The sequence below is a fragment of the Aspergillus costaricaensis genome (assembly GCF_003184835.1).
Source record: "Aspergillus costaricaensis CBS 115574 unplaced genomic scaffold BO79scaffold_11, whole genome shotgun sequence".
Taxonomy (NCBI): domain Eukaryota; kingdom Fungi; phylum Ascomycota; class Eurotiomycetes; order Eurotiales; family Aspergillaceae; genus Aspergillus; species Aspergillus costaricensis.
The window spans coordinates 171,446-197,328 of NW_020291811.1; the positions used below are offsets into that span (position 1 = coordinate 171,446).

Here is a 25,883-nt window from a genome sequence, read left to right on the forward strand (position 1 = left end):
CTAATGAGAGGCTTCTTTCTATGATGAGTAGATGTTCATGGGAAGGTGTAAGTAGCTAATAAGGAAAGTAGATTGGTATTCTTAGATTGGTATTCTTAGAACTGCTATTAATAGCTATGCCAGCTTATCCAACAAAAACATCTCTGACTTTTCATCTAAACACGACATAGAAGAGTAAAAAGAGAGAGGAGATCTAATACATAACCAATCCGAACCAGCAACAAACAAACCCAGCCCAATCTAATCCATGCACAAACAAACCAACAAAAACGACCAATCACACACTGAACACCAAAGAGAGAAATTTCAGCCAGAAGCATACTTCGACATCCCCCTCAACTTCGCGCCCCAAAACCAAAACACCCAAGGCGCCGGCACCCCAATCCCAATACTCAGAAACCCAAGCAAGCTATTGCCCCACCCGTACTGCAACTTGTTATACATATATGGCGCAAACAACGGAAAACTAAACCCCGCCAGACTCCTCAACACCACCGCAGCGGCCAACCCACTCGCCGCAAACCTCGTATAACTATCAATCACATACGTCTGCATACACTGCAGACACACAATGCTCCCAATACTGAACAACACGATGCCAATGTTAGGCATAATCCAATGGATATGTGCTTGCACACTCCACCCATACCAGAACAACCCGACGGGGATGAACAACGAGCCCACGAACATAGCAGGGATTCGGAACTCAGGAAGACCGGTGTTATTCCGCTTCGCCTTAAGCTGTTTGTAGATGCGGTCGCTAGCGCGCGCGTTGACCTGAGCACCAAGCACGAACCCAATGCCCAGGGAAATGTAGTTCAGACCGCCGATGCCGACGCTCTCGCCATAAACGTTCTCCCAGACTTGGGGGAAGGTTGAGAGGAGGAGGTAGAATAAGCCGAAGAGGTACGCCATGTACAGCGCAATGACCTGCACGATAGGCTGTGTGGTAAGCAGAATGAATGGTCTAACGAGGGCGCGTTGCAACGTCGATATCAGACTTGTGTTCTGGGTGTCCGCCTCAGTGTGGTATGCTTCGTCACCGGTCTTCTGGCGTAGGGTTCGGGCGCGTCGCTTTAGCAGCGTCGGCGCGTATGTCTCGGGCAGGAAGGCCAGCCCGATGAGTTGGATCACAGCGCCCGCGATACTCGTGGCCCAGAAGACCCACCTCCAGGTAGTTGTTTCAGCGATGAAGCCGCCCGCGATGGGGCCCACGACGGGGCCGAGGAGGGGGGCAAGGCTGTAGATGCCGACGGCTTTGCCGCGTTGGTCGGCATTCCAGCAGTCACTTTCATAATTTTAGTTGTCTGATTAAAGAAGGGGATTGGTATAAAGAAAGGAAGTGGAAGGGCATACCTGAGAACACCTCCGCCGATAGCCAACGGCGCACTTCCCGCAATGCCACTCATGAAGCGAAACGCGATCAACTGCCCCGAAGTCTGCGCAAACCCGCATCCCAGGTTCCAGGCCACGTAGCATAGGTTACTGCATTGTAGGACGTAGGCCCGACCGAAGAGTTCGGATAGCGGGCCGAAGCATAGCGGGCCGACAGCGTAGGCGAGAACAAAGACGGAAAGACTTAATTCGGATTCCACCTCTGAGGTGATGTTGAGTTCTTTCGCGATTTTGGTCAAGGCCGGGGAGATCATGGAAGAGGAGACGGGAGAGATGAAGGTGAAGAGCGATACGGTGATGGTTACGGCCCATTTCTTGCTCATGCTCCAGTTCTTGGGGTTTTCGCGGTCGTCCATGGCCCATGTCACCTATAGTAGTATATCACTGTTAGTATGTGGATGATATGGTATGGGGAGCAGACTAACTAGGTGGGCATCTTGGTCTGGGAAGAGTCGTCTTGTGTCGTTGAGGGATACTTGGGATGGAGCGGCCTCCGACGGGACTGATTCTGTGGATGGTTGAGTGATGGTTAGTTAGGGTCTTGGCTGGTGTTGATGTTCCATAGGGCTGGCGTGGAGATGGATGGGTCCGCATCACGGAAGGGAGACATACCTCCTTCTTTGGCTGCCATCTTGCAGCAATTGATTTCAGTGAGGACAGCAAATTATTGAGAAGTGTCTGATTCTATTAGAATGGGATTGATATTTTACTAGACGAAAAGAACGAAGGGAACCCTTCTGAAGTGCAGACTCTTATACCTGATTCCTGTCGGCTTTTAAGACGGCTTAAAACCCGAGTAGCCTTATCCTTGAGGCAGCAAATTCCCGTTAGCGGCTACAAGCATAGGCATTGCCTCATTCGGGCTAGTGGCCAGCACGTGTTGGTGCAACGTGAACTAGTCCCATTCCAGACAGACGCGTGTTTGATTGCGGCTCATTGCTTAACCGTTTCCTTCCTTCATATCAACTAAGCCTTCTCAATATGACTCGCGTCCATCTTCACATCATCCCCATCCACCTCCACCATATCAATTCCCATCATCTCCCTCGAATATATAGTAACCTTCCACCAATGTTCCGGATCACCAAATAACCGATCCATCTCCTCCAGCGATCGACCCTTCGTCTCCGGAAAGACAAAATAAACCATAAGAGCAACACTAAACCCAATCACCGCATACACAATATAATACCTCCACCTGATCGTTGCAAACGCAATGGGCGTAATCTCTGCAATGACAAAATTAAACAACCAATGGGTCGCCGTTCCAATCGCCGCCAAATGAATCCTCAGCTCTTGGGGTGCGATCTCCGCCGCATACAAGAAATTAGCAGCCAGGAACCCAAGCGGGAAGAAAGACATGTAGAAGAAGAGAAAAAATGTCGCTGCGATACTAGCACCGTACGTGTACCGGTTATCAATTGCCCAGACTGTTCCAGTGAGTCCGGCCATGGATGTACCCATCCCCAACGCGGACATGATGAAGAGTGGTTTGCGGCCGAAGCGGTCAACGGAGAGGTAGGCCGAGAGAGCAGCGAAGATTTTCCATGTTAAGACGCCGGCGCTCAGGATAGCTGCTTTCTCTGCTTCGAGGCCAAGGGATTCTTGGAAGATGGTTTTTCCGTAGTAGGTTATCACGTTGGCACCAGTCATTTGAGCGCTGAAGTTGACGGCAACGGCGAGGAAGAGACGGTAGAACAGGCGTTGAGGTCCCCGATTGAAGAAGTTGACGAAACCGTATTCTGATGTAGATGATTCTCGGAGAGCGAGAGAGATGGTTTCGATTTCGGCGTCAATCGCTTCGTAGCTAACTATGTGCTTGTCGGCTAGTGCGTGCATGGCGGCGCGGGCTTCTGCCTTGCGGCCTTTGCTGATGAGCCAGCGGGGTGATTCAGGGAAGGACAGGGTAAATGCCAGGAGCAGCAGGGTGAAGACGATTGGTAGTGCCAGAGGGAGGCGCCAGGATACCTCACTCTCTTCTACAAACGAGAGCCCCACGTTCACCCAGCTAGCCATGGCAACTCCTGAGGCAATGAAAACGCCGATAACAACGACATTCTTCCCTCGACTCTTGGGCTTTGTGCACTCGCTCTGCCAAACTGGGACGACAGCGTTCACACCACCAATCCCGATCCCGGAAACTATACGTTCCACGACAAGTTGAGCTATATGGTAGGACGTAGCCTGTATGACTAGACCGATGGTAGCTACTGCAGCAACGATCATGAGGGATTTGCGTCGTCCGATGCGGTTCCCAAGCTGGGTGATCGAGAGGGCGCCGATGAGGCATCCGATCGTGTATATGGCGACGACGGTTCCTATGAAATAGATGGTTAGGAACATTGTTGGGAGGATGGATGTGTGAACATGCCCTGGATGGTTGCATTGTGGTTCTTGATGGAACCAGTGGTGTTACTCGTATCTATCGGTGGAAAATACTTGATGAATGATGGGTAATCGAGCACTCCACCTATATTGGATTGATTGTAGCCGTATAGGAGAAATGCAGGGGCAACTATAAGACATATACGGGCTCTAGCTAACGATGAGCCGGTGAGACTTGCGAAAGTCATATTGACGAGGAAGTGGTGGTAGACAAGATGGGTGCAATATATACTTTGATGAGACTGTGCACATGAACGAATAGCCTCTGATTATGAGATCCAGCGAGTCTCTCGATAGAAGAGAACAGTAAAATAAAAGGATCTAAAAGCAGTTCTTAAATAACACAGCGTATAGTATCTTACACACTCCCATAACATTCAACAAAGACACGTACTGTCAAGCATCATGCGGAATCAGACGCTACGAAGCTCAGAAACTTGGCTATACCCCGCAAAATTACCCCAGATTGCTCCATAAACATGCATTCAGAATGTACAAAGTAATACATAGCACATAACATGAGCATCGAATGTTGTGAGGATGAGCCTAAACGATTTGCCATGGCACCGAAATCTGAACCATGGGTGGAGGAAGTTTAGCCGTAACCTACTCCGACGGCAAATGCCCTGCTCGGGACAGACAACCGCCATGGTTAATCTTTCCTTCAAAGATCAAATTAAAGATAGATAAACGTAATACGTTGATCGCCAACAAAGCCATAAAACATGAGGCTCGGACAGAAAGCAGCGTGGACTCTTTTCCCTCGCAGCACCATCAGAACCATGTCGTCGGCTAAGCCCCGCATTCTCTTCTTCAATCCCGTGAGGCACGCAGTGCCGTTCTATGTGAAGCTCCAGGAGCATGCTCACACAGAGGTGGTGACAAGTAAAAGTCGGGAGGAGTTCTTCAAAGATGTCACAGAAAAATATAAAGACATCTTTGCCATTTATCGGACATCCGCTAGCGGTGCTGTAAGTACTACCCTCACCCATTGTACAGACTTCTGGTCTCAGTAAACTAATATGCTACTAAAGGTAGCCGGCAAGTTCGATGCCGAGCTAATCAACCGCCTCCCATCAAGCTGCAAATACATCTTCCACAATGGAGCAGGTACGCGAGTCATGTAACATCCTAGAAAAACCCCACTGACAAATGACTACAGGCTACGACCCCATCGACACCGAAGCCTGCGCCAAACGAGGCATCATCGTCACCAACGCCCCGGACCCAGTTACAGATGCAACCGCTGACCTAGCTATCCTCCTACTCCTGGGAGCTCTGCGAAATCTTAACCCGGCACTTCGCTCCCTTCACGCCGGGACCTTCAAACAAGGCGTAGGTTTCGGCCACGACCCTCAAGGAAAGACGCTAGGTATCCTCGGCATGGGCCGAATTGGCCGCGCTATCAAACAGCGCTGCGAGCCCTTTGGCATCAAGACCGTCTATCATAACCGTCGACCTTTGTCTGCTGACCTGTCTGCCGGGGCCGAGTACGTCTCGTTTGAGAAGTTGCTTACTGAGAGTGATATTATCAGTATCAACGTACCGTTGAATGCGGATACGAAGCATTTTATTGGTGAAGCGGAGATCGCGAAGATGAAGCGCGGCGTTGTGATTATCAATACGGCTCGTGGTGCTATTGTTGATGAGGCTGCTATGGCTGATGCCCTGGAGAGTGGGCATATTGGTGCTGTTGGCTTGGATGTGTATGAGAGGGAGCCGGAGATCAATGAAAGACTCGTGAAGAATGAACGTGCGCTTTTGGTGCCGCATATTGGGACACATACGTATGAAACGTTGGCGAAGATGGAGGAGTGGGCGATGGAGAATGCGAGACGGGCGATTGTGGGTGAGGTGTTGTTGTCCCCGGTTCCGGAGCATTGGGGGTTGGTGAATGGGAAGGCTTAGAACTGTGGATAACTTGATTTGTCTGTCAGACGTAACTTTGTGTTTGTGTTTACATTCGAAAGAATACAATTGTGCATTGAGTTGTTTGCATTAGCGGCTGTCCAAAGGTGATCTAATCATCTACCAGAATATATAGAGTAATTCTTCTGAAAATGCTTGCATCATGCAGACACATATAAATCATGATTCAGACATACATCACTCGATCATTGCATCGTCACGACCGACTCTGCTGGTCGAATCGCACGTTGTCAATTGTGCCAGCGTTATGTCCCATCTGGATTCCAAAGTTCTCCCCTGTGAAGATAACACAGTTATTGTAGGTAATCGTAGGCTGATTGGCCTTGACAACTGTTTCACTCGAAAGACCATCCTGGCTAGCATAAGTCTCTTTAAGGAGTGACAGACCAATCTTGACCTTGTCCATCCGTGAAGCTTCATTCTTATAGATCCCGCACTGCTTATTTTCCGCTGGGAATAATTCAGTCAAATCGTTGACCAGACCACCTATGTCTTGGATTAACCGCGAGAAATCCTTCATCTCGTAAATGGCCAGGGCCTCATTCTGGTTGACAATAAATTCACCCTCCTGCCCCCCAATGATATCATTGACTTGCTGATGAGACGATTCAGAGGTTCTGGCCAGCTCCTGACTGGGATCCATATTCGGAGATGCGGGATTCTTATTCCTGAAGCAGCCCGAAAGCTTATCCGCTTCCCTGATCAGCTCCAGTATTTCACCGAGGAGATCTTGCATTTCTGGAATGTCTTCACGAGCGAGATTTATTTCGTGAGCAGACCCCACATCGTTCAGATCAGTCAATCCCACAAACCTCCCCCACCGAGTTAGGCGCAACTTAACCACGTCAAGTTTCAGTAGACTCGTCCGGGCTTCCTTGCCAAAATTATTTCCAATCTGAAGTGGCTCCAAAAATCTCAGTGCTTGGCTGAATAACTTGGCCTGCTCGGACAATTGGTCCATGATTACTCGTTGCATACCAATCATCTCCCTCTGCATGTCCATCAGGTCGTCCTGTTTGGATGGGATTTCTTGAGTCTTCTCTTGAATGGTATCTGTAATCGACCGGATTGCTGCGGTTCTTTCGTCAATGCATCCAGCTCTGGCGATTAAGCGCTCTAAATTGCCGTTTATGCTTTCGACAGCTGTCTTAATCGCATCGACACTCTGCAAAGTCGACAGTCCAGTGGCTAGGCTCCTCTCGTTGAGGGTCGCCTCTTTTTCTTCGCTTGCTGCAGCCTGTTCGCCATTATCCCTCCTTAGCAGACCATCGAACCATTTCCCTGTTTCGCATAAGCTTATGTACGAAATGACATAGAAAGAGGGAACGTACTAATCCGTTTCTTCTTCATATACTTTTGCGTGCTGGCGCAAATGTCAAGTGTACAGGAGAAGACGCGCCTAATGCATCTCCGAGATTGAAGAAATTTCGGCATCTTCTCATGAAGAACAGACTACCGGTCGGGAATTCCACGGTTTGACGTGGAAGACTCATGAAGTGTGTTACAATCCATAGAAAAGATAACCAAGGTCTCTGCGCGCATACTTGGAAAACCAATAGCATAAGTCGCCTACCCGCCACAGGTCATCGATCGTGGTTGGCATTGGGCGACATCCCATGCATGTTTCAAGATCCAAGGGCGGCTTTCCCGTTATCCAATCTAGTGTCCCGTCGGCACACCATGCTTGCCAGCGCGTACAGAGTAACTCTACCCCGCTAGTGGTGGGGAACTAAGCCCTTAGTGGCTGCTTGGCTTTGGTTTGTACGCTGATTCCGAGACCTGAATCGTTCTGTCCTGACCACGCACATTGTGACAACTGACTTAGCCTTGTAGCTTCCAGACACGCCAGGTAGAAATTACCGAAGTAACAGCACTAATTCGTCCATCCCTTGCAGTAGCAGCAACGACCGCGGCGGTAAATAAGAGGCCCACGCAGGCCACTAATGTAGAATCTCGACGGCAACATAGTACAGTTACATGTCCATGCCATCTAAATTTAGATACGAAAATCGGCGAATGGATGACAGCACATATCCAAGATGTGCTTCACCCATATAGGATGGCTACGCCGCATACTATCCTCTTTTGCCTTTTTTTGTTTCCCCCCTCACCTCAGCGCAGTTACCTTCTCAGCTCTCAGCCACCAATAATAGAGCTCATTATGATCCTCCTAGTCATCAGTCACTCGGACGGTTGAGTACGTGTGTAGTGAAGCGGGGAAATCATATCCAGGGCTTAATATCATACTATTGTTCGTTGCGGCTAGACTTGGTGGTGCATTAGTGCCAAAATATAAGCGCCAATACAGTCCGATGCAGATCGTAATCTCGCCTTCTTACACCACGATTGGCTTGCTTATTTGCTGACCCCTCCTGAAACAGCATAAGTAGTTAACGCGTGAGTGTGTGCGTGCTAGGTGCGATACGACGGATTCGGAAACCTTGCGCAGGCAATCAATCCCCTTTACGTACTGCAAGCTTTTTCAAAGATCATTGATTGAACGGGAGAAGTAAACGATAAGAAAGACATTCGCAATTTGCATGCCCAAGTAGGGCCATACTATCTACTTGTCTGCAGACCCGAAAGAAAAGCCATGGATCGTTCCCACAACCTGTACGAGCTGGAAACCAGAGTTGTTGGACCCGGCGGACGTAGTATTGTAGATATTAGTACCCCCCTCTTGCGGCTTCGACAGAACGGCCAACCAGGTTTTTGAAGGATTTAAGGCTGTCTTGAATTCCTTATCATTTTCATACTTGAAGCAACTCATGCCGTGATGGTTATATTATATGCGAACAGTTCGATTCTGGGATTCGGGAAACGCAGCCACGGCTGGCTTAACGACCTTGATTTCCTGGCGACAGCGCGGACCAAGTTCACGACATATGGGTGTGGACTAGTGCGACCCGAAGCCATGATCTGAGTTATTGATTGAATCTGGCTCCGACCCGAGCAGAGCACTTTTATGGCAAAACCCATTTTCCAGGCTTTTGACAACAATTACACTGCGGGTGGAGCAGCAGCCGGGTAGCGAAAGAAGGCCATTACTGAGGAGCTTTGTGAAAGGCTTTGGAAAACCATGAAGACCCGAGGAAAATATAATTTTCTCAAATCTGACGTGGTTTCCCAATACCGGCAGAACATTTCAATTATCCCGCATTGTAATCCAAGCTCAGGAATCATGATCTAATCCTATGGGGTTGAAACTGAAGAACAATCAGCCAGACATGCTGCGTCGAGTTCCCCTAGTCCGCCGGCTATACTTGGACCTTGCGGGTGAACGTTCACCCACCGAGCTTACAGCATGTTTCATGATGTGTACTACCGGAGAATCGCCAGTAATAAGAACAGGATATCGTCTACTCCATTGCTAACGCAGGATCTCGGTCATTAAATCGATTCAATAAATCTGCCAATTTGATCCAAATACAACAACCATACAAATCATCAATATGGTGAAAATTGCACTTCTTGGCGCCGCGGGCCAGATAGGCACGCCCCTCAGTCTTCTATGCAAAACAGTATGATCGACAAACAATTTATAGGAATGAACATAATTCAGAATATGCTGGCTGACACTATTCAGAGTGATTTATTTGATGAGATTGCCTTGTACGATATTGTTCATGTCCCGGGCATTGCTACGGACTTGATGCACATCGACACCAAAGCCAAGGTTACTGGCTATCTTCCGGCTGATGATGGACTGAAAAAAGCCCTTACTGGCGCTGATGTCATCGTTGTCACAGCTGGTATTGCGCGTAAGCCGGGTATGACTAGAGATGGTGAGTGACGACTACTATTTACATTTATATATATATAATAACCAGTTACTGACGGGTGCCCGCGTCTAGATTTATTCAAGGTGAGACAACACATAGGGGCCCGAAGGGCCGCGTAGTGAGGATAATAGTATATTTAATAATATTTAATAATAATATATTACTATCATTTATTATTATTACCTGTAATTACTCATTCTTATTTACTATTATTATATAGTTTAGTAATAATTATATATAATAATAATCAGTTATTTATATATTATAGAAAGGTTATTTACTGTTATTTTTAGATAAATTTTATTTTAAATTAATAAATCTTATTTAAACTAGATAATTACATCCTACTATTATAAAGTTATATATTATTTAATAATACTTATTAAATTTTATTAATAAAATAAATAATTCTTTATTTAATATTTTATATATTAATAATATCTGTTATTCATAATCAGAAAAGATATTATAAAATTAAATAATATATATAAATTATAAATATTTTTGATCTACTGATTATATTATTTATATAATAATATATTTTTATAATTAAGAATCTTAAAAATTATATAAAATTATATTAAAAATAATAAAAAATTAAATTATAATAATTATATGAAATTAATATTTTATAGATAATATATTAAATCCAGTTTATTATTATTAGTTAATAATTGTTTAAAGTTATTATATATATTTATTATAAATATCTGTTTAATCTTATTTTATAATTTTAATAATAACTAACTCTCTGAAGAATAGTAGTAAGAGAATATTATTATTTAATTTAAATTATTAGATTTTTAATATTATATTAAAAAAAATAAAAAAATTTATAATTAAAAATAATACTTTATACTACAGCTGAGATATATTAATAAAAATCTATATTTAATAAAGCTTCCAGTAGTGATTATCTATAAATAATTATAAATAAAAAAATAATTAATATAATATTAATATAAAAAATTATTATAAAAGATTTTTATAATAATCTTATAAAATAACCAGAGATTCACCGGGAATAGAACTTAATATAATAATAATAAAATAAATTAAATTTATTATACTGAATAGATACTGAGATAAAATATTTTTTTTAATAAATAAAAAATAATATATTTAGTATATCCTGCTCAGAAAGAAAGTAATAATAAAATTTAATAAAATATATTATTAAAGCTTATATATTAGTATTGAATTTATTTATAAAAATATATTTCTGGATAAGATATAAATAAAATTTATATAATTTCTAAATTATTTAAAATAAAATTAAATAATTATTTTATTAAAAACCGGCGAGGCCTAGGCATATAAAATAATAAAATTAATTTAATTAAAAAAGATAAATTATAAGCTAAGATAATAAGATATAATTAATCTATTTTTTAAATATTTTTATAAGAAGTATTAATAATTAATTATATATATTTAAATAAATATTTATCTATACTTCAGCTTGCCTACTAAAATATTATAATTTATAAATAAATTATATTTAATAATAAATATATAAAAATAAAAACTAGTATAAATAACAAATATTTTAAAATATTTTATTTATTTATTATTCTTTGCTATTGTACCAAGATTATATAATAATTTTTTTATTATATATAAATAAATTAATAAATTAAATTTATTAAAAAAAAAGATTAGATTATATAAAATACTATAAATTCTAAAGATATATAACTAAGAATCAGTCAGTTCTGAAATAATAATTATTAAATACTAGAAAATATAATAGTTATAGAATACTTAAATATATATATTATCAGAAGATATTACTTAACTAATTAAAATAAATATAATAATAAATATAATCTTTATACAGGTATAGATTAGCTATTAAAAAAGTAAAAATAAATTTATAATAAAAAAAAAAGATAATATTAATAATTAAATTTATAATAAGAATCTTGCATGGAACTAGACTATAATTATATAATATTAAAAAATAATAAATAAAATAATAATTTTTTAATTAAATTTTAATAATGTCCAGGTCTTCAGATGTTTTAAAAAAGAAAATTAAAATTAATAAATAAATTAAATTATTTTTTATAAAGCTGTATTAAAATTAGTAATATTAAAAAATAAAAAAATCTTCTAGATATATTTTAGAAAATAATAATTAATTCTTTTTTAATTAAAATAGAATATATTATATAAATAGCTCAGAATAATATTAAAAATTAGAATAATTTATTTAATTAATAAAAGTATAAATTATATCTTTTTAATATTAAAATATTTTTATTATTTAAAAATAGTTACTTGATAATTACTTTTAATTTAATAATATTAATATTAAAAATAATACCAGCTGTAAAAGATTATATTATATTTTAAATTAATTTTTTTTTTCAGAGATAATAGCAAGTCTGATATTTTATATTAATATTATAATTAAATATACTGTTATTCTTAGCTTGCTGTAATATATTTCCAGTAAATATTATAATAAATATAATAATAATTACTTATTTATTATAGAGAATATTATAAAAGTCTTTTATAATAATTTTAAAATTAATATTAATATTAGCTAGAATATCCTGAAATAAGATATTATAAAGTTTTAATATTATAATAAAAAAATTAGCTAGATATTTTTATTTTTAATAAAACAGGCTAGCTGGTATCAGATAAATTTTTTTTAAAATTCTAAATATATTATAATAGACTTTAAAATTATTAATAAAAAAAAGAAAAAAAAAGACTTTACTTATAATTAATAAGATAATTATATAAAATAATTATATTTAAATATTTTAAGCTTAAATTCTGCTTAAAGTAAGTATATAAAAATATATAATTATATTTATCTAATATAGAGAATTAGAATATAATAAATAAAGATAATATTATTAAATAATATAATTAGAAAATCTACATAAACAAGCTGGAAACTGATATAATTATTAATTAATATAAAAAAATTTTTAAATACTGTATTCTCTACTAGTTAATATTTATTATTAATATAAGAATCTGTGAATTCAAAAAAATATTTATATTTATTTTAAATTTTAATAAACTGATATAATTTAAGAATAAACTAGATAATATAAATAACTTAATTATATATATATAAATAAGACTGAGTATTTTTATTAATAAATATTATTTTATTATATTAAAATAATATACTGAAGTGCTGCTATAACTAAAAAATAAATTAAATAAAATTATTTAAAAAAAAGATATCTCTAGAATTTAGACAGAAGATATACTAGCTGGATATAATAATAAAAAATAAGTTTTATATATAATAATATTATAATTTAATAGAATAATCAGAATATTTTATTATTTTAAAATATAATTTAGATAATTTTAAATTAAATAATAAAATAAAAAAGAAAAAATACAGCAGGCTATAAATATATTATATAAATATTTCTTATTCTAAAAAATTCTTTATAACTAGTAAAATTAAATTCTAGATCTTAAAATTAACTAAAATAAAATATATTTTTATTAATAATATAAATAGAAGATCTTGTACATATCTCTTTAAAGTATTTAATTTTCTAAAAATAAATCTGAATTTTTTAAGTAATATAGCTAAGATTAATATCTTATATAATATTATATAATTACTCTAGGAGATTAGAGTAATAAAAATTTATAATCTAAATATAATAATAAATTTAGAAAATTAATCTTAAGAATAATTAATACTAAATCTAGAATATTTTATAAAAAACTTCTATTAGTTATTCTTATTTTTATAAAAAGAAATTTTCTAAGAGAGTATAGTCAGAAGACCTTCTAGATTATTAAAAAAAAAAAAATATTTTTATAAATTATATTAAAAAGAAATATATTATTTCTAATAAAATCAGTATCACTATCTATACTAGTATTATTATTAATATTATTATTAAAACTAGCAATACTGTTAATATTTATATTAATATTATTATTAGAACTGGTAATACTGTTAATATCTATATTAGTATTATTATTAATATTACTGCTGGAACTAGTATTGCTGTTAATATCTATACTAGTATTATTATTATTATTATTATTAATATTTACCTTTATATTACTATCTAAATTAATATTAATAATATATCTGGTATAAGTATCAGGATTAATATAGAAATTATTTATATTAAAATTACTAACTACTACTGGTTTAATTATTATTAAAATTAATATTAATATATTTTAATTAAATAGACTCTGCTTGCATAAAAATATTATTTAAATATTTAATAAAAAAAAAATTTATATTATATTTTAATCTCTGGTAACCAGTCTTTTGAGAATAAGATATAATAAATATTATTAATTAATATAAATTAGTTAAATAAAATAAAATATAATTTAAGCTAAATAACAGAGGATAAAAAAAAATAAAAATTAATTTATAAAAAATATAGCTAGAAATAGAAGTTCTAGATAATTTTTATAAATTTTATAAATTATAATAAAAGCTTAATAATATTTAGAGTTATATTATTAATAAATAATATTTTCTAGAATTTAAATATATTTCTGTTATCAGAGATTTATATATATAATTATTATAATAACCAAAAATATTAATATTAAAGATATTAATTATAGAAAGATAGGTATTATATATATTAGTAATTTATAAATTAATATTATTATAAAGATTATTAAAAGTTTATTATATTTACACCTATTTAAGATAGATATATATATATTATAAATCATATAAATAAGAGAGTAGTAAATGGGATACTACTATTAAATAATACTAGTATTAATAATTAACTATAATAAATAATAGATATATATCTAAGATTACTACAGTACTACAGTAGTAGTACTAGTACTATATATTTAAATATTATTATTACTTAGTAATCAGTACTATTATAATTATAATATAATTTTAATTTCTATTACTAGTACTTAGTTATCAGTCTCTTAATATTAAAAGGGTTCTGTAAAAGTCTTTTATAAGATTTTATATATTTAATAATAAAAATTAATATTATAATTATTATAATATAACAGACAGAATTAATTATTAATTACTAGATTTATAATACTAATCATACAGCTTTTTATTATTTATTTAATAATATATATAATTTATATTATTTACAGCTTATTATTAGCTATCTTTATTTTATTATTTTTATTTATTATTTTTAATTTTTTTATAAATATTAGCTGTCTGAATAGCTTTATCTTAATATTATTATTATAATTATATTCTTATATTATTTACTATAGTTTACTATGGGACCTATAACAGGATCTATAATAGAATTTATTTATAATTATATAAAAATTATCTTTTCTTCTTTTTCTCTTTTTCTTTTTTATTATTTTATTTTTCTTTATTAAAACTCTTATTATTATATTTTTACTAAGTCTAACTCTTATATTATTATTTTAAATTATTTTTTATATTATTACTATGCCTGCTGTTATACTTATTATTATAATTATTATTATTATTATAATTATTCTTATCCCTGCCAGCCTGTTTTTTTATAAAAAAAAGCCTATTTTCTTTACTACAGAAAATTTTCTTAAACTTTTAGATTTCTTGATTAAAATTCTGGAGAAAATTATTATAATTCTAGAAATTATTAAAAAAATTACTAATATTATATTAAAAATTAAAAAAATATATAATAAGATAAAGAAGACAGAAAAAATAATTTAAAATTAATAAAAATTTTAAATAAATTTATATTTCTTTAAATATATAATTAATATATAATTAATATATAGCTAATATCTTATTATCAGTACTATAATAGATTATTTCAGGAAAATTATTATTAAGAATATAAAATAAAAAGAAATAAAAGAAAAGAATAATTTAATAATTATTTAAATAATAATATTTAGATATAATTTCTTATAAAAATATAAATTTTTATAATTATTAATCTTATAATAATCTAATATAATCTATTATTTAGTATATCTTGTAGATATTATAATCTATTTATTTAAATTTTAATCTAATATTTTTTTTTTATTTTATTTATATCTTCTAGTTCTTATCTAGTATTATTATTCTTATTCTTATTCTTATTCTTATTTTTATATTTATACTTATTATTAATATTATATTTATTTTTATTCTTATTTTTATTATTCTGCTGTTACCCCTGTCTACTAATATTAAATATAATTTTAATTATTTTATTTTTATTTTAAATAGCCAGTTCTGGTTCTTGTAAATAAAATCTAATTATATTTATTTTATTATTAAAATAATCTAATTTATCAAGTTCTTTTAAAAGAAAATATTTTTTTTTATATATTTTAGCAGGATTATTTTCTATAAATTTATTTATATTAATAATTAAATAGATATAGCACATTCTAATTACAGATATTAAATAATAGAAAAAATTTTTAATATTAAACTTATTTTAAAATTTATTATAATTATATAAATTATTAAAAATATATAAAATAAAATAATAATTCTATTTATTTAATAAAACAGTACTAGATATATTTATAAAATATTATTTATTAATACTTATAAAATAAATTAATATTATAAGCTGGATTATAATATCTGATATTAATTAATATTATTTATAAAAATCTTTTATTATTTTCTTTATTTATACTGTAATTAATCTTTATCTAAATTAAAATAATTATTAATAAATAATATTTACTAGACTCAAGAAAAGATATTAAATATTTAATTAAATTTAAATTAACTAGTTATAGCCTGGTAAACTAGAATAAAATTAATTAATTAATAAATTCTTTATATTTATTAAGAAGAAAAAATAAAAATTTAATTATTAAATTTTTTTAATACTAGATCTAAGAACTTGTTCTTTTATATTTTATAAAAATTATAAATATAAATTATTATATTCTTATATATTTTATAAGTAGTAAAAAAACCAGAAAATATCTGTTTAATTAATTATATTATTTTTTTATTATTTAGAATAATAATAAACTGCTGCTGTATATAAAAAATTATTTTTTTAAATATTTTATTATCTAATTTAGAAATTTTAATTTAATTAAATAAGTTAGTAAGAATAACTGACTTTAACTAAATTAATTTATTTTTTTATAAACTATTATAATTAATAAATAATTATTTTTATAAAGACTGCTGGTATGACTGAGAATTATTATTTTTATTAATTTAATTATTAAAATTAAACTTTTACTTATTAAAAAAATAAATAAATATTAAAATTTCCCGGGGACTTTGCAATAATAGTAATATAATAATAATATTTAATATTATTATAGTTATAGTAGTATATCCTGACTAGAATAAACTAGTTAAATTTTAATTTTAAAAAAATAAAAAATCTGGTTTATTTATTTTTTTCTTTATAATCTTATATAAAGAAATCTAGCTTTAAAAAAATTAAATTATATTATTCTTTATTCTAGCTGTCTTTAATATTTACTTAAAATATATTTTTAATTATAATATTTTTTTTAGAAATTATTATTATTAGCAGTATATAAATACTTAATATTTAAGAAATATTATTTATTTTATTATATCTGATATTAATAATATTTCTTATATAAATTTTAGTTAAGGAAAGAAGCAAGTCTATTAAAAATAAAACTAGTATTAAATTAATATTAATTAATATATTTTAAAATAATATTTTTAAAATTTATTCTAGATAATATCTATTATTTTTATCTATTAAATATTAGTAGAAATACAGAATAAATACTAGTATAATAATATTATAATATAAAAACTAGCTATTAAGTATTTTTATATAATAAAAATAAATAAAAGAAAATAAGAAAATATCTATAATTTAAATATTATTTTTTTATTATTAATAATATATTAATAAATAGATACTATTGGGATGCCTGGTATATAGATATATTTATATATAAAATATATCTTTTATTATAAATATATATCTGTGATTTTTCTGTACTGTTTTATATATTTTCTTAATAAATTTTTATATTATTATTAATCTATTCTCTAGCTAATTATATTATTTTTAATATTTATTAACTTTTTATATTTCTTAATTTATTTATTTTATAATTATTTATAAGTTATTTGTGGAAGCTTTTTACAGTATAATTATAATTTTATTTCTTATAGAAAGAATAACTGCTGTATTTCTAATAATCAGAATAAATATTATTATTATTATAAAAATAAAATAGATATAATTATATAAAAAAAAAATCTTTTATTAAATATAATATAATATAAGAATAAAGATAGTTAATATAATTTTTAAATTAAAGCTGTATTCTAAGTCCTGGTTTAATTATAATATTTTTAATCTTAATATCTGTATTTTTAATCTGGAATATAAGAAAATTAATATTAATAATTTTTTTTTTATATTTATTTTATTTTTAATAAGTATAAACAGCTGTTCTTTAAGATTCTTAAAGTTATTTATATTTATATTAATAAATATATTAATTTACTGATTTTATTATATTCAGCTTTTATTTACTAATATATTTATTTAAATATCTTGTGAAGATTACTAGTAAGAAAAATTTTTATTTTTATATTTATATATATTTCTTCCATATTATCTGTATTAATAAAATATTATTTTATACTAATACTGATTGTTTCTAGACCAGTATATATAATATTTTTAATAAATTTTAAAATATTATTATCTATATAAATATTGGCTAGATTATTCTATTTATCTATATCTATAATATTAATTATACTATTATTATTAAAATTCTCTGTTATTCTATATATAAATTTTCTAATTACTAAAAGATTATTGTTTTTAAGAACTGGAATTTTATTTTTATTTTATAAGAATTATATTTAATTTTACCTGGAGGGTAAGTTTAAACAAGATAATATTTATAATATATATTTTATATTAATATATTTTAATTAAAAATATATAATATAATATTAAAATAATTAATAATCTATAATTACTTTCATACTTATAATATATTTTATAAAAGTCTTTTATTAAATACTTTATATTATTATCAGTAGAATTAAGATAATTAATAATTAGAAATTATAAAGACTTCAGTCATCTTTTATAAAATTATATATAATCTTATATATTATTTATTCTATTATTAATTTAATATTTATAATATTATTTTTCTAAAATTTTTTATTTTTATTTAATACTACCAGTTCTTTATTTTATATAATTTATTCTTTAATTAAAAATTTTTTTTTTAAATCATTCAGCGTGAGGGCTAGTTTAATATATATTATTATAATAAGATTTAATAAGGCTTTCTATATGCTTTTCTTTATTAAATAAATATTAAAGATTTTAGACATATAATACTTATATATAAAAACTATATAAATTTAATTTATATATAATATTTAATTTATAGTCTGGTTCTTTATAACTTTTAAAATAATTAAAAAAAATAAATATAGATTATAATAGAGATTTTATAAATTTAAATTAATTAAATTTATTAAATAGTTCATGATTAATATCATATATTTATTAAAATTTTTAATAAATAATTTAATAATAATAGATTTTTTTTTAATTATTAATTTAATATAAATAACTACATGATCCAAGCCAGTCTTAGTAAATATAATAAAAATATATATTTTTTTTTAAAAAAATAAATTTAAATAAAAGATTTCTTCTTCTTGAGAAATACCTGGTTATAAATAATTAATAATATAATATATATTTTAAAAATACTTTATAAAAACTATTTTAGATCTTCTATATTAAGTTATAGTATATTATTATTATTATTATTAAATAAGATATTAGTAAAATAATACTTTCTTATTTATATATAGAAATCTTTTATAAAATTCTTTTTTATTATAATCTTTATTTTTAGATTTAAATATATATAAATTATTTACTTGTGCTGCCTGACAGTACTAAATAATTTTATAATAATAAAAATAAATAAATTATTTTTAATATTAATAAAATCTAATTATGATAAGCCCAGAATCAGTTTATAAAAATAATTTATATATTAATAGATATAATTTAGCTTTTTCTAATTAATAATAAAAATATTTCTGTAATTTATAATTTTATAAATTTAATATATTATAAACTTTTCTAGCTTAAAATTCAGATATAATATTTTTTTAAATATAGAAAAAATATCTATTTTAATTTTATTATTTAATTTAATTAGTAATACAGAGCCCTGTGTATACTAGATTATAAAATATTAAAATAATTTTTTTAACTAATATAAAATAATATTAATATCTTATACTTTTTTATTAAAAATATATTTTATTATAAATTTTTAATTATAAAATAATTAATTATTCTATATTTCTAAAGCAGTATTTATAATTTATTGTATATAATTACTAATAAATATTATTTTTATATTAAAATTTAAAAATAAGAAGAGTCTTATATATTCTAAAAAATTATATATATTATTATAAAAGAATATAGCTATTAATAGAATATAGAATCTGATATATAACTAAATATAAATAAATAAAATATCTAATTTTCTATTATATAATAAATAAATTTTATTAAATATAATAACTTTAAAGTATCCCCCTAGATTGTCTGGGAAATCTATAAATATATAAAAATTAATTAAATTATATAACTTTTTCTTATTAATATATTAAATTTTTACTGTTTAGGGGCTGTGGCGGGTCTTTTATATTTAATAAAAAATTATTATAATAATATATATATTTATTAACTTATCTTTAAAGATCTTATACTTTTTTATTAATTTATTTTTAATATAATTTCTAGCCTGGCAGTGTATATTACCATAATAAAATAATATTTAAAATTTTTTAATTATTAATATAATCTTATCCATCCACTGCTTAATAAAATAGAATAAAATAATAATAATTATAAAATAATTTTTTAAAAGATCTGATTTGTTTTTCTCAGCTGCAGTAAATTTATATTTAAATTTATTTAATTATTATATTATATCAGCTGCAAAAGCCTTCTATATATTTTTAAAAAAATATTTATATATAAAAGAAATATAATAATCTTTCAGATTTTTTTAATATTAATAATATCTGTAATGATTATTCTATACAGTAAACTAAATTATATAATCTTAGTAATATAATTAATATATATAAATTACTAAAATTTTAGTTTTTAATTATATAATATTTTTTTTATATAAAAATTTATTAGATTTTTAATATACAGGTTCCTGTAGGTCTTTTTATAATTATTAAATTAATATTCTTAGATATTTAATTACTTCTTATATATTAAGATTTTTTTATAATTTTTTAATATCAGTTATATAAGCAGATTATTTAAATCTATATTACTATTAAAAGATTATTATAAATTTTTTACAGCTTAGTATATACTTAATTTAAATATATAATTATTAAGTATTTTTAAAATATTTATCTCTTTCTTCATGTGCTTGGGTTTTCTTGATATAATTTTATTATTTTTATTAATTTTAATATTTTTAATAATTTTAGTATTTTTATTATTCTTAATACTTTTAATAATTATAATTATCTTCTTTATTTAAACTATAGTTTAAGACTTTAATAATTATAAAATAGTTTTTATGCAGGTATAAATTTAAAATAAATCTTTAAAATTAAATATTTTTAACTAGTATTTAAGAATTAGTTTTTATTAATTATTTAATAATTTATATTTCTAAACTAGAATTTATAATTATTATATCTTTAATAAACCTGAAGACTTATTATTAGTAGTAAATAATAATAATAAAAATTCTTTATCTGATAGAATTTTTTTTATATTTAATTTATTCTTAGTTTTAGAATTAATTTTTATTTTAATTACTTACTATACTCTAGTTTTATATATTTTAATAAATTATAATTTTATTATTTTAATTACTGGAGTCAGCTATAAAAGCTTTTTATAAAATATTTTTAAATTTTTATTTAATAAAATTATTCTGAAAATAGCTTTACTGCTATTTAATTTATTAATTTATAATAAATTATATATTTATATTAAAATATTCTTTAAAGTCTATATTATTATATTTATAATATTCTCGGAAAGATTTTTCTAATAAAATATTTTTTTTAATTTTTATATATTTTCTAATCTTATATTATATAAAAAATAAATAAAATATTTATTAAGATTTTATTCTGTTTTATTAATGTACTGATAACTATATTTAATAATATTTTATATTTTTTTTTTAATTATAAGTTCTTAAATCCGGACAAGTCTAGCTTTTTATTTTTAATTATTAATTAAATTTTTTATTATATAATTTCAAAGTTTAAGTTAATAAAGTTTAATTAAATTAAATAATAACTAGTCTCTCTAGTTATCTTTAAAATTAAATTTTAATAATTTCTATAATTTTTTTTTATTTTTTTTAACTAGTTTCTATATTATAATTATTTCTGTTATAATTATCTCTACTATATTATTATTTATTAAAAAAAATTTTATATTATTTTTATTATTTATTTTTTTTATATTAATACTGTCTTCTTACATCATCTATAAAAATCTTTTAATTTATTTCTAGTTTAATTTATTATTATTTTAGCTATTTTACTTTAATACAGAGAGAAAAAACAGAAATAAAAAAAATAAAAAAAAATAAAATAAAATAAATAAGAAAAGAAAAAAGAAAGAAAAAAAATAAAAAAGTAATATAAAAAAAAGAAAAAGTAAAAGAATAAAAAAAAAGAAAAATATAATATATATAAAAAGAAAATAAAATAACAGTAAATTAGTAGTAAAATAATAATAAATAACCTGTAAAAAATTCAGTCAGTATAAAAAAAAAATAATAATATAATTTTTTATAAATAAATTAAAGATAGAAAAATAATGGGCTTTTAATAGTAATAAATAATTATAAAATAAGCTTCAAACAGTTGATCTTTTGTTGTTTTCTTGAATATAGTTTTAAAGTAGTATATAAATACTAATATAATTATTATATATAGTATAACAGAATACTTATAATTTATTTTAGTTAGTAACCATTGGGAACTATTATATAACTGGCCATAACTCCCAGCAACTTCCACCAGCGGCCTACTATGCAACTACCCAACAGAACCAAAATATCATATGCTCTTTGGGATGTTCTCGCCAGAATAACCATTATCTAACTAAGTAAAATTAGACAAATGCTCACATCATCCGCTCAATCTTCACCGAAGTCGCAGCAACATGCCCCAAGGCATTCTGCTGCGTCGTCACCAACCCCGTCAACTCCACTGTCCCCGTCGCCGCCGAGACTCTCAAAAGAGCAGGTGTCTTCGACCCGACTCGCCTCTTTGGCGTCACTACTCTAGACGTCGTACGGGCATCTACTTTCGCCGCACATGCCACAAACACCGACCCCAAAGCCTACAAAGTCCCTGTCATCGGCGGCCACAGCGGAGCTACCATATTGCCGCTTTACAGTCAGGCCCAACCGCCAGTCACTCTTGATGAGGAAACTTTGGCGGCTGTTATTAACCGTATGTTTCCCACTATACAAGTATTCATTACCTTCGGGAGGCAGATGCTAATGTAATGGAATTGAAGGGGTGCAATTCGGCGGTGACGAGATCGTGAAGAGTAAGCAGGGAGCGGGAAGTGCTACTACATGCATGGCGTATGCGGGATTCCGCTTCGTCAAGGCTATTTTGGCAGCCATGGGTGGAGAAACAGTTACCGAGGAAGCCTATGTCTATCTTCCTGGTGTTCCTGGTGGTGAGGAGATTGCGGCTAAGCTTGGGGTGAATTATTTTGCTGTTAAGATTGAGATTGGAAAGACAGGGGCTTCGAAGGCGCTGTCCTTTGGTGAGGTTTCTGAGAATGAGAGGAAGCTTCTGGGAGTTGCTATCGAGGGGTTGAAGAAGGATATTGCTACGGGGTTGGCTTTGGAGTAGGAATAGATTTCCGTCTTGGGAGTCTACTTGATAGTAACCTATGGGATGTATGTATTTTGGGTTCCTTTTGTAGAGCTGGATACAGTGCCTTGAAACTATGGACTATGCTCCGTCTCATTAACTGCTCCTCAGTGTAAGAATATGGCATTGTTATGACAAGTGATGACGCATAAATAGGCTCACTTCACTATATACAAGCAACAGATAATAATAAGAAATGGTAGAGAATTTTCCAAAATAGGCACAAATCTTGAGATTGAACCGGTGGTCAAATAGAGCGCAATCCGGGAAGACCTTCATGGAGGTGGCCACATGCCATCGACATGTTCCGGCTTTCTGGGTATCGGGTATTCCTCAACGACCTTACCGCCTTCCCACCTGGCACTAACATCGAGCTTCTGGTTCAACGCAAAGAACGTGTCCCAATTCTTGCAGGTATGGTATGTATTGAAGTTTGGGTACGGGATGTCCAGGCCTTGCACCCAGTTGTAGGTCACCAAGGAGAGGTCATCGTTGCACATTAAGGTCTGACGAAGGATATCAACGCAGTGGTCTGGGAAAGCTGTTAGCTGTGTGCTGTACTCCGCAGCTCGAAAACGAAAGAGATTGATTGTAAGACCCACCTAAGTGAAAGAAGATACGCACATCTGTTTGATTCACGAAATGCTCATCTTTGTCTTTGTAGTAATCCATGTGGATACCTTTCCGCAGGAGATCCTAACAACAAAAAGCGACATGATCAGCTATATATCTCAACACGCACATAGTCACAATACTCACAACACAGTGTAATTGGTGAAGGACGTCAAAGGTCGCCATATACTCTTGGTCAGGGCCAGCGTTTTCGATCTGTACTGCAACATCGGGATGATTGTTCAATGCTGTCAGCTGCTGGCGACTGATGCCCATTGCACCTCCTACCAATGGCTGTTAGAAGATTGACAATGAAAGATTGTCTGGATTCTAACTTGTCAAGTCATGCCATTTGGCATCTACCTCCGGTCCCACACCCGCGTAATCCGAATGAGCGCTATAGAATTGTCGTTTCTCGTAAACGATTCCACTTTCAAAGCCTGGCACTGTACAAGACCTGTCAAATTCTGCGTAGAGAAGTCAAAGCAAAGGATGTACCTACACCAGTAATCTGTAGGCTTCTGAATAAAGCCTTCTTTGCGGGAATGGGACGTGGTTGTCCAGAGGTTGAAAACAAGCATCACAGTGTTCAACATCAGTAGGACGACACAGAAAAATCCGAATAGCAAGTGCTTTCGGCTCATAGGTGGACTGGAAGGGACCCCATGGTCCTCAAACGCCTTGCTAAGAAGCACTCGTCTGGCTTCGTCTTTGTCAAGACTGCTGCTCCCGCGGCAGTCACTGCCATCGTCAACTGGACAATATGCGGCATCCTTCATTTCTGAATTTCTTATTGTTTACAGAACGGCCTCGGAATGCCTCTGAGGAAGAATGGCTCGAGTGGCTCGCAATACTCTTTGACTCGGGTTATGTTTTCGGTCATATAAACCCTCCTGTTATCTCAAATAGCGAGGGGTTATGTCTTGATTGGATAAAGTGGTATTTGTAAGTTTTCATTAGGTCACCAGAAACATGCGTGGCGTCATATCGATAATCTTTTCCCGATTCTCTGAAGTGTAAGCGACATGAACACATAATATCGATTTATAGTCGCAGATCACAAGGCTAATCGTGGAAGGAGGGTTCACGAGCGCTACGGCGCACATAATAGATGTTGATACTAGCATCGTATCCTATTCGGTTTCGAACTTAGTCCGCGAGGCTACCTCTTCTACAATTTCTAGAGATTGATCATCAGTTGCCCTTCTGGCTTACCTGTACTCAATTTGAGATTCAAGCTTACTACTACGTCTAATCACTGTTTCGTGGCACTTGTTCGTGCTGATCATTGAGCTGTCACACACTGTATCTGCAGCCAGGACAAAGCAATATCGGGGATTATAAGAACTGTTTCCTTCACCGGCAGGTGTTAGGAACCGCATGAAAAAGTAATATACAAACTTACCATAACTGTCTCTTCACCCGCATGTCTTGGAAATAACAGGAAAAAGCAATATAGGAGCCTACAATGTCTGTTGCCTTCACCGATGGGCCTTGCAATTTGTAAAAAGACTTTACAGACGTAGTACAGCAGAGGCCGAGGCCAAGTTTCCATATGGTAACAACTACTCTATTCTCATTGTCGTTCAGAGTGTGCTTTTCCGATACAGAGGAAACATGTAGTACCTCACCCCAGAAAAAGCATAAAAGGCACCCAATCTTAGTCAGATATGGCACAATGCATAATAGTTAACTAGTTAACTAGCGCAATCCGTCAGCATCCGGCATCCGCTCAATTTCCTTCCTGAGATCAATATTGCACGGAGCTCCACCAGCTGCCTCACAATACACATGATATCGGAACATATCTGTCCATTTATCTGATTGTATAGATGCAATATATCATTTTTGGTGAAACGGTCAGTGCGTTGACACATGACAGTAAATCAAGTCTACGCATGGACATG

The 25,883-nt window shown here is 30.2% G+C and overlaps 7 protein-coding genes across 7 annotated transcripts; 3 read left to right on the forward strand and 4 right to left on the reverse strand.

Annotated features, from left to right (window-relative positions):
* Nucleotides 1-306: 306 nt before the first annotated feature.
* BO79DRAFT_253528 (MFS transporter) lies at nucleotides 307-2,026 on the reverse strand (the record flags this gene model as incomplete). Its single annotated transcript, XM_025685999.1, has 4 exons — nucleotides 307-1,288; nucleotides 1,357-1,763; nucleotides 1,821-1,903; nucleotides 2,008-2,026. 4 exons carry the CDS (start codon nucleotides 2,024-2,026, stop codon nucleotides 307-309), a joined length of 1,491 nt encoding a protein of 496 aa, XP_025540953.1.
* A 335-nt stretch (nucleotides 2,027-2,361) lies between these two features.
* On the reverse strand, nucleotides 2,362-3,738 carry BO79DRAFT_262636 (sugar transporter; the record flags this gene model as incomplete). The annotated part of the gene is made up of 1 exon (XM_025686607.1): nucleotides 2,362-3,738. One exon carries the CDS (start codon nucleotides 3,736-3,738, stop codon nucleotides 2,362-2,364), a length of 1,377 nt encoding a protein of 458 aa, XP_025540954.1.
* An 824-nt stretch (nucleotides 3,739-4,562) lies between these two features.
* BO79DRAFT_192471 (D-mandelate dehydrogenase-like dehydrogenase) lies at nucleotides 4,563-5,688 on the forward strand (the record flags this gene model as incomplete). The annotated part of the gene is made up of 3 exons (XM_025680898.1): nucleotides 4,563-4,751; nucleotides 4,815-4,890; nucleotides 4,943-5,688. The coding sequence occupies 3 exons, from the start codon at nucleotides 4,563-4,565 to the stop codon at nucleotides 5,686-5,688; spliced, it is 1,011 nt and encodes a 336-aa protein (XP_025540955.1).
* A 217-nt stretch (nucleotides 5,689-5,905) lies between these two features.
* BO79DRAFT_227069 (uncharacterized protein) lies at nucleotides 5,906-7,059 on the reverse strand (the record flags this gene model as incomplete). Its single annotated transcript, XM_025683847.1, has 2 exons — nucleotides 5,906-6,990; nucleotides 7,041-7,059. The coding sequence occupies 2 exons, from the start codon at nucleotides 7,057-7,059 to the stop codon at nucleotides 5,906-5,908; spliced, it is 1,104 nt and encodes a 367-aa protein (XP_025540956.1).
* Nucleotides 7,060-9,161: 2,102 nt separating this feature from the next.
* On the forward strand, nucleotides 9,162-9,502 carry BO79DRAFT_253532 (NAD(P)-binding protein; the record flags this gene model as incomplete). The annotated part of the gene is made up of 2 exons (XM_025686000.1): nucleotides 9,162-9,230; nucleotides 9,296-9,502. The coding sequence occupies 2 exons, from the start codon at nucleotides 9,162-9,164 to the stop codon at nucleotides 9,500-9,502; spliced, it is 276 nt and encodes a 91-aa protein (XP_025540957.1).
* A 13,001-nt stretch (nucleotides 9,503-22,503) lies between these two features.
* On the forward strand, nucleotides 22,504-23,343 carry BO79DRAFT_227070 (uncharacterized protein; the record flags this gene model as incomplete). The annotated part of the gene is made up of 3 exons (XM_025683848.1): nucleotides 22,504-22,548; nucleotides 22,590-22,929; nucleotides 22,997-23,343. The coding sequence occupies 3 exons, from the start codon at nucleotides 22,504-22,506 to the stop codon at nucleotides 23,341-23,343; spliced, it is 732 nt and encodes a 243-aa protein (XP_025540958.1).
* Nucleotides 23,344-23,639: 296 nt separating this feature from the next.
* BO79DRAFT_227071 (oxidase ustYa family protein) lies at nucleotides 23,640-24,755 on the reverse strand (the record flags this gene model as incomplete). The annotated part of the gene is made up of 5 exons (XM_025683849.1): nucleotides 23,640-23,896; nucleotides 23,967-24,060; nucleotides 24,124-24,260; nucleotides 24,312-24,422; nucleotides 24,479-24,755. The coding sequence occupies 5 exons, from the start codon at nucleotides 24,753-24,755 to the stop codon at nucleotides 23,640-23,642; spliced, it is 876 nt and encodes a 291-aa protein (XP_025540959.1).
* Nucleotides 24,756-25,883: the final 1,128 nt, after the last annotated feature.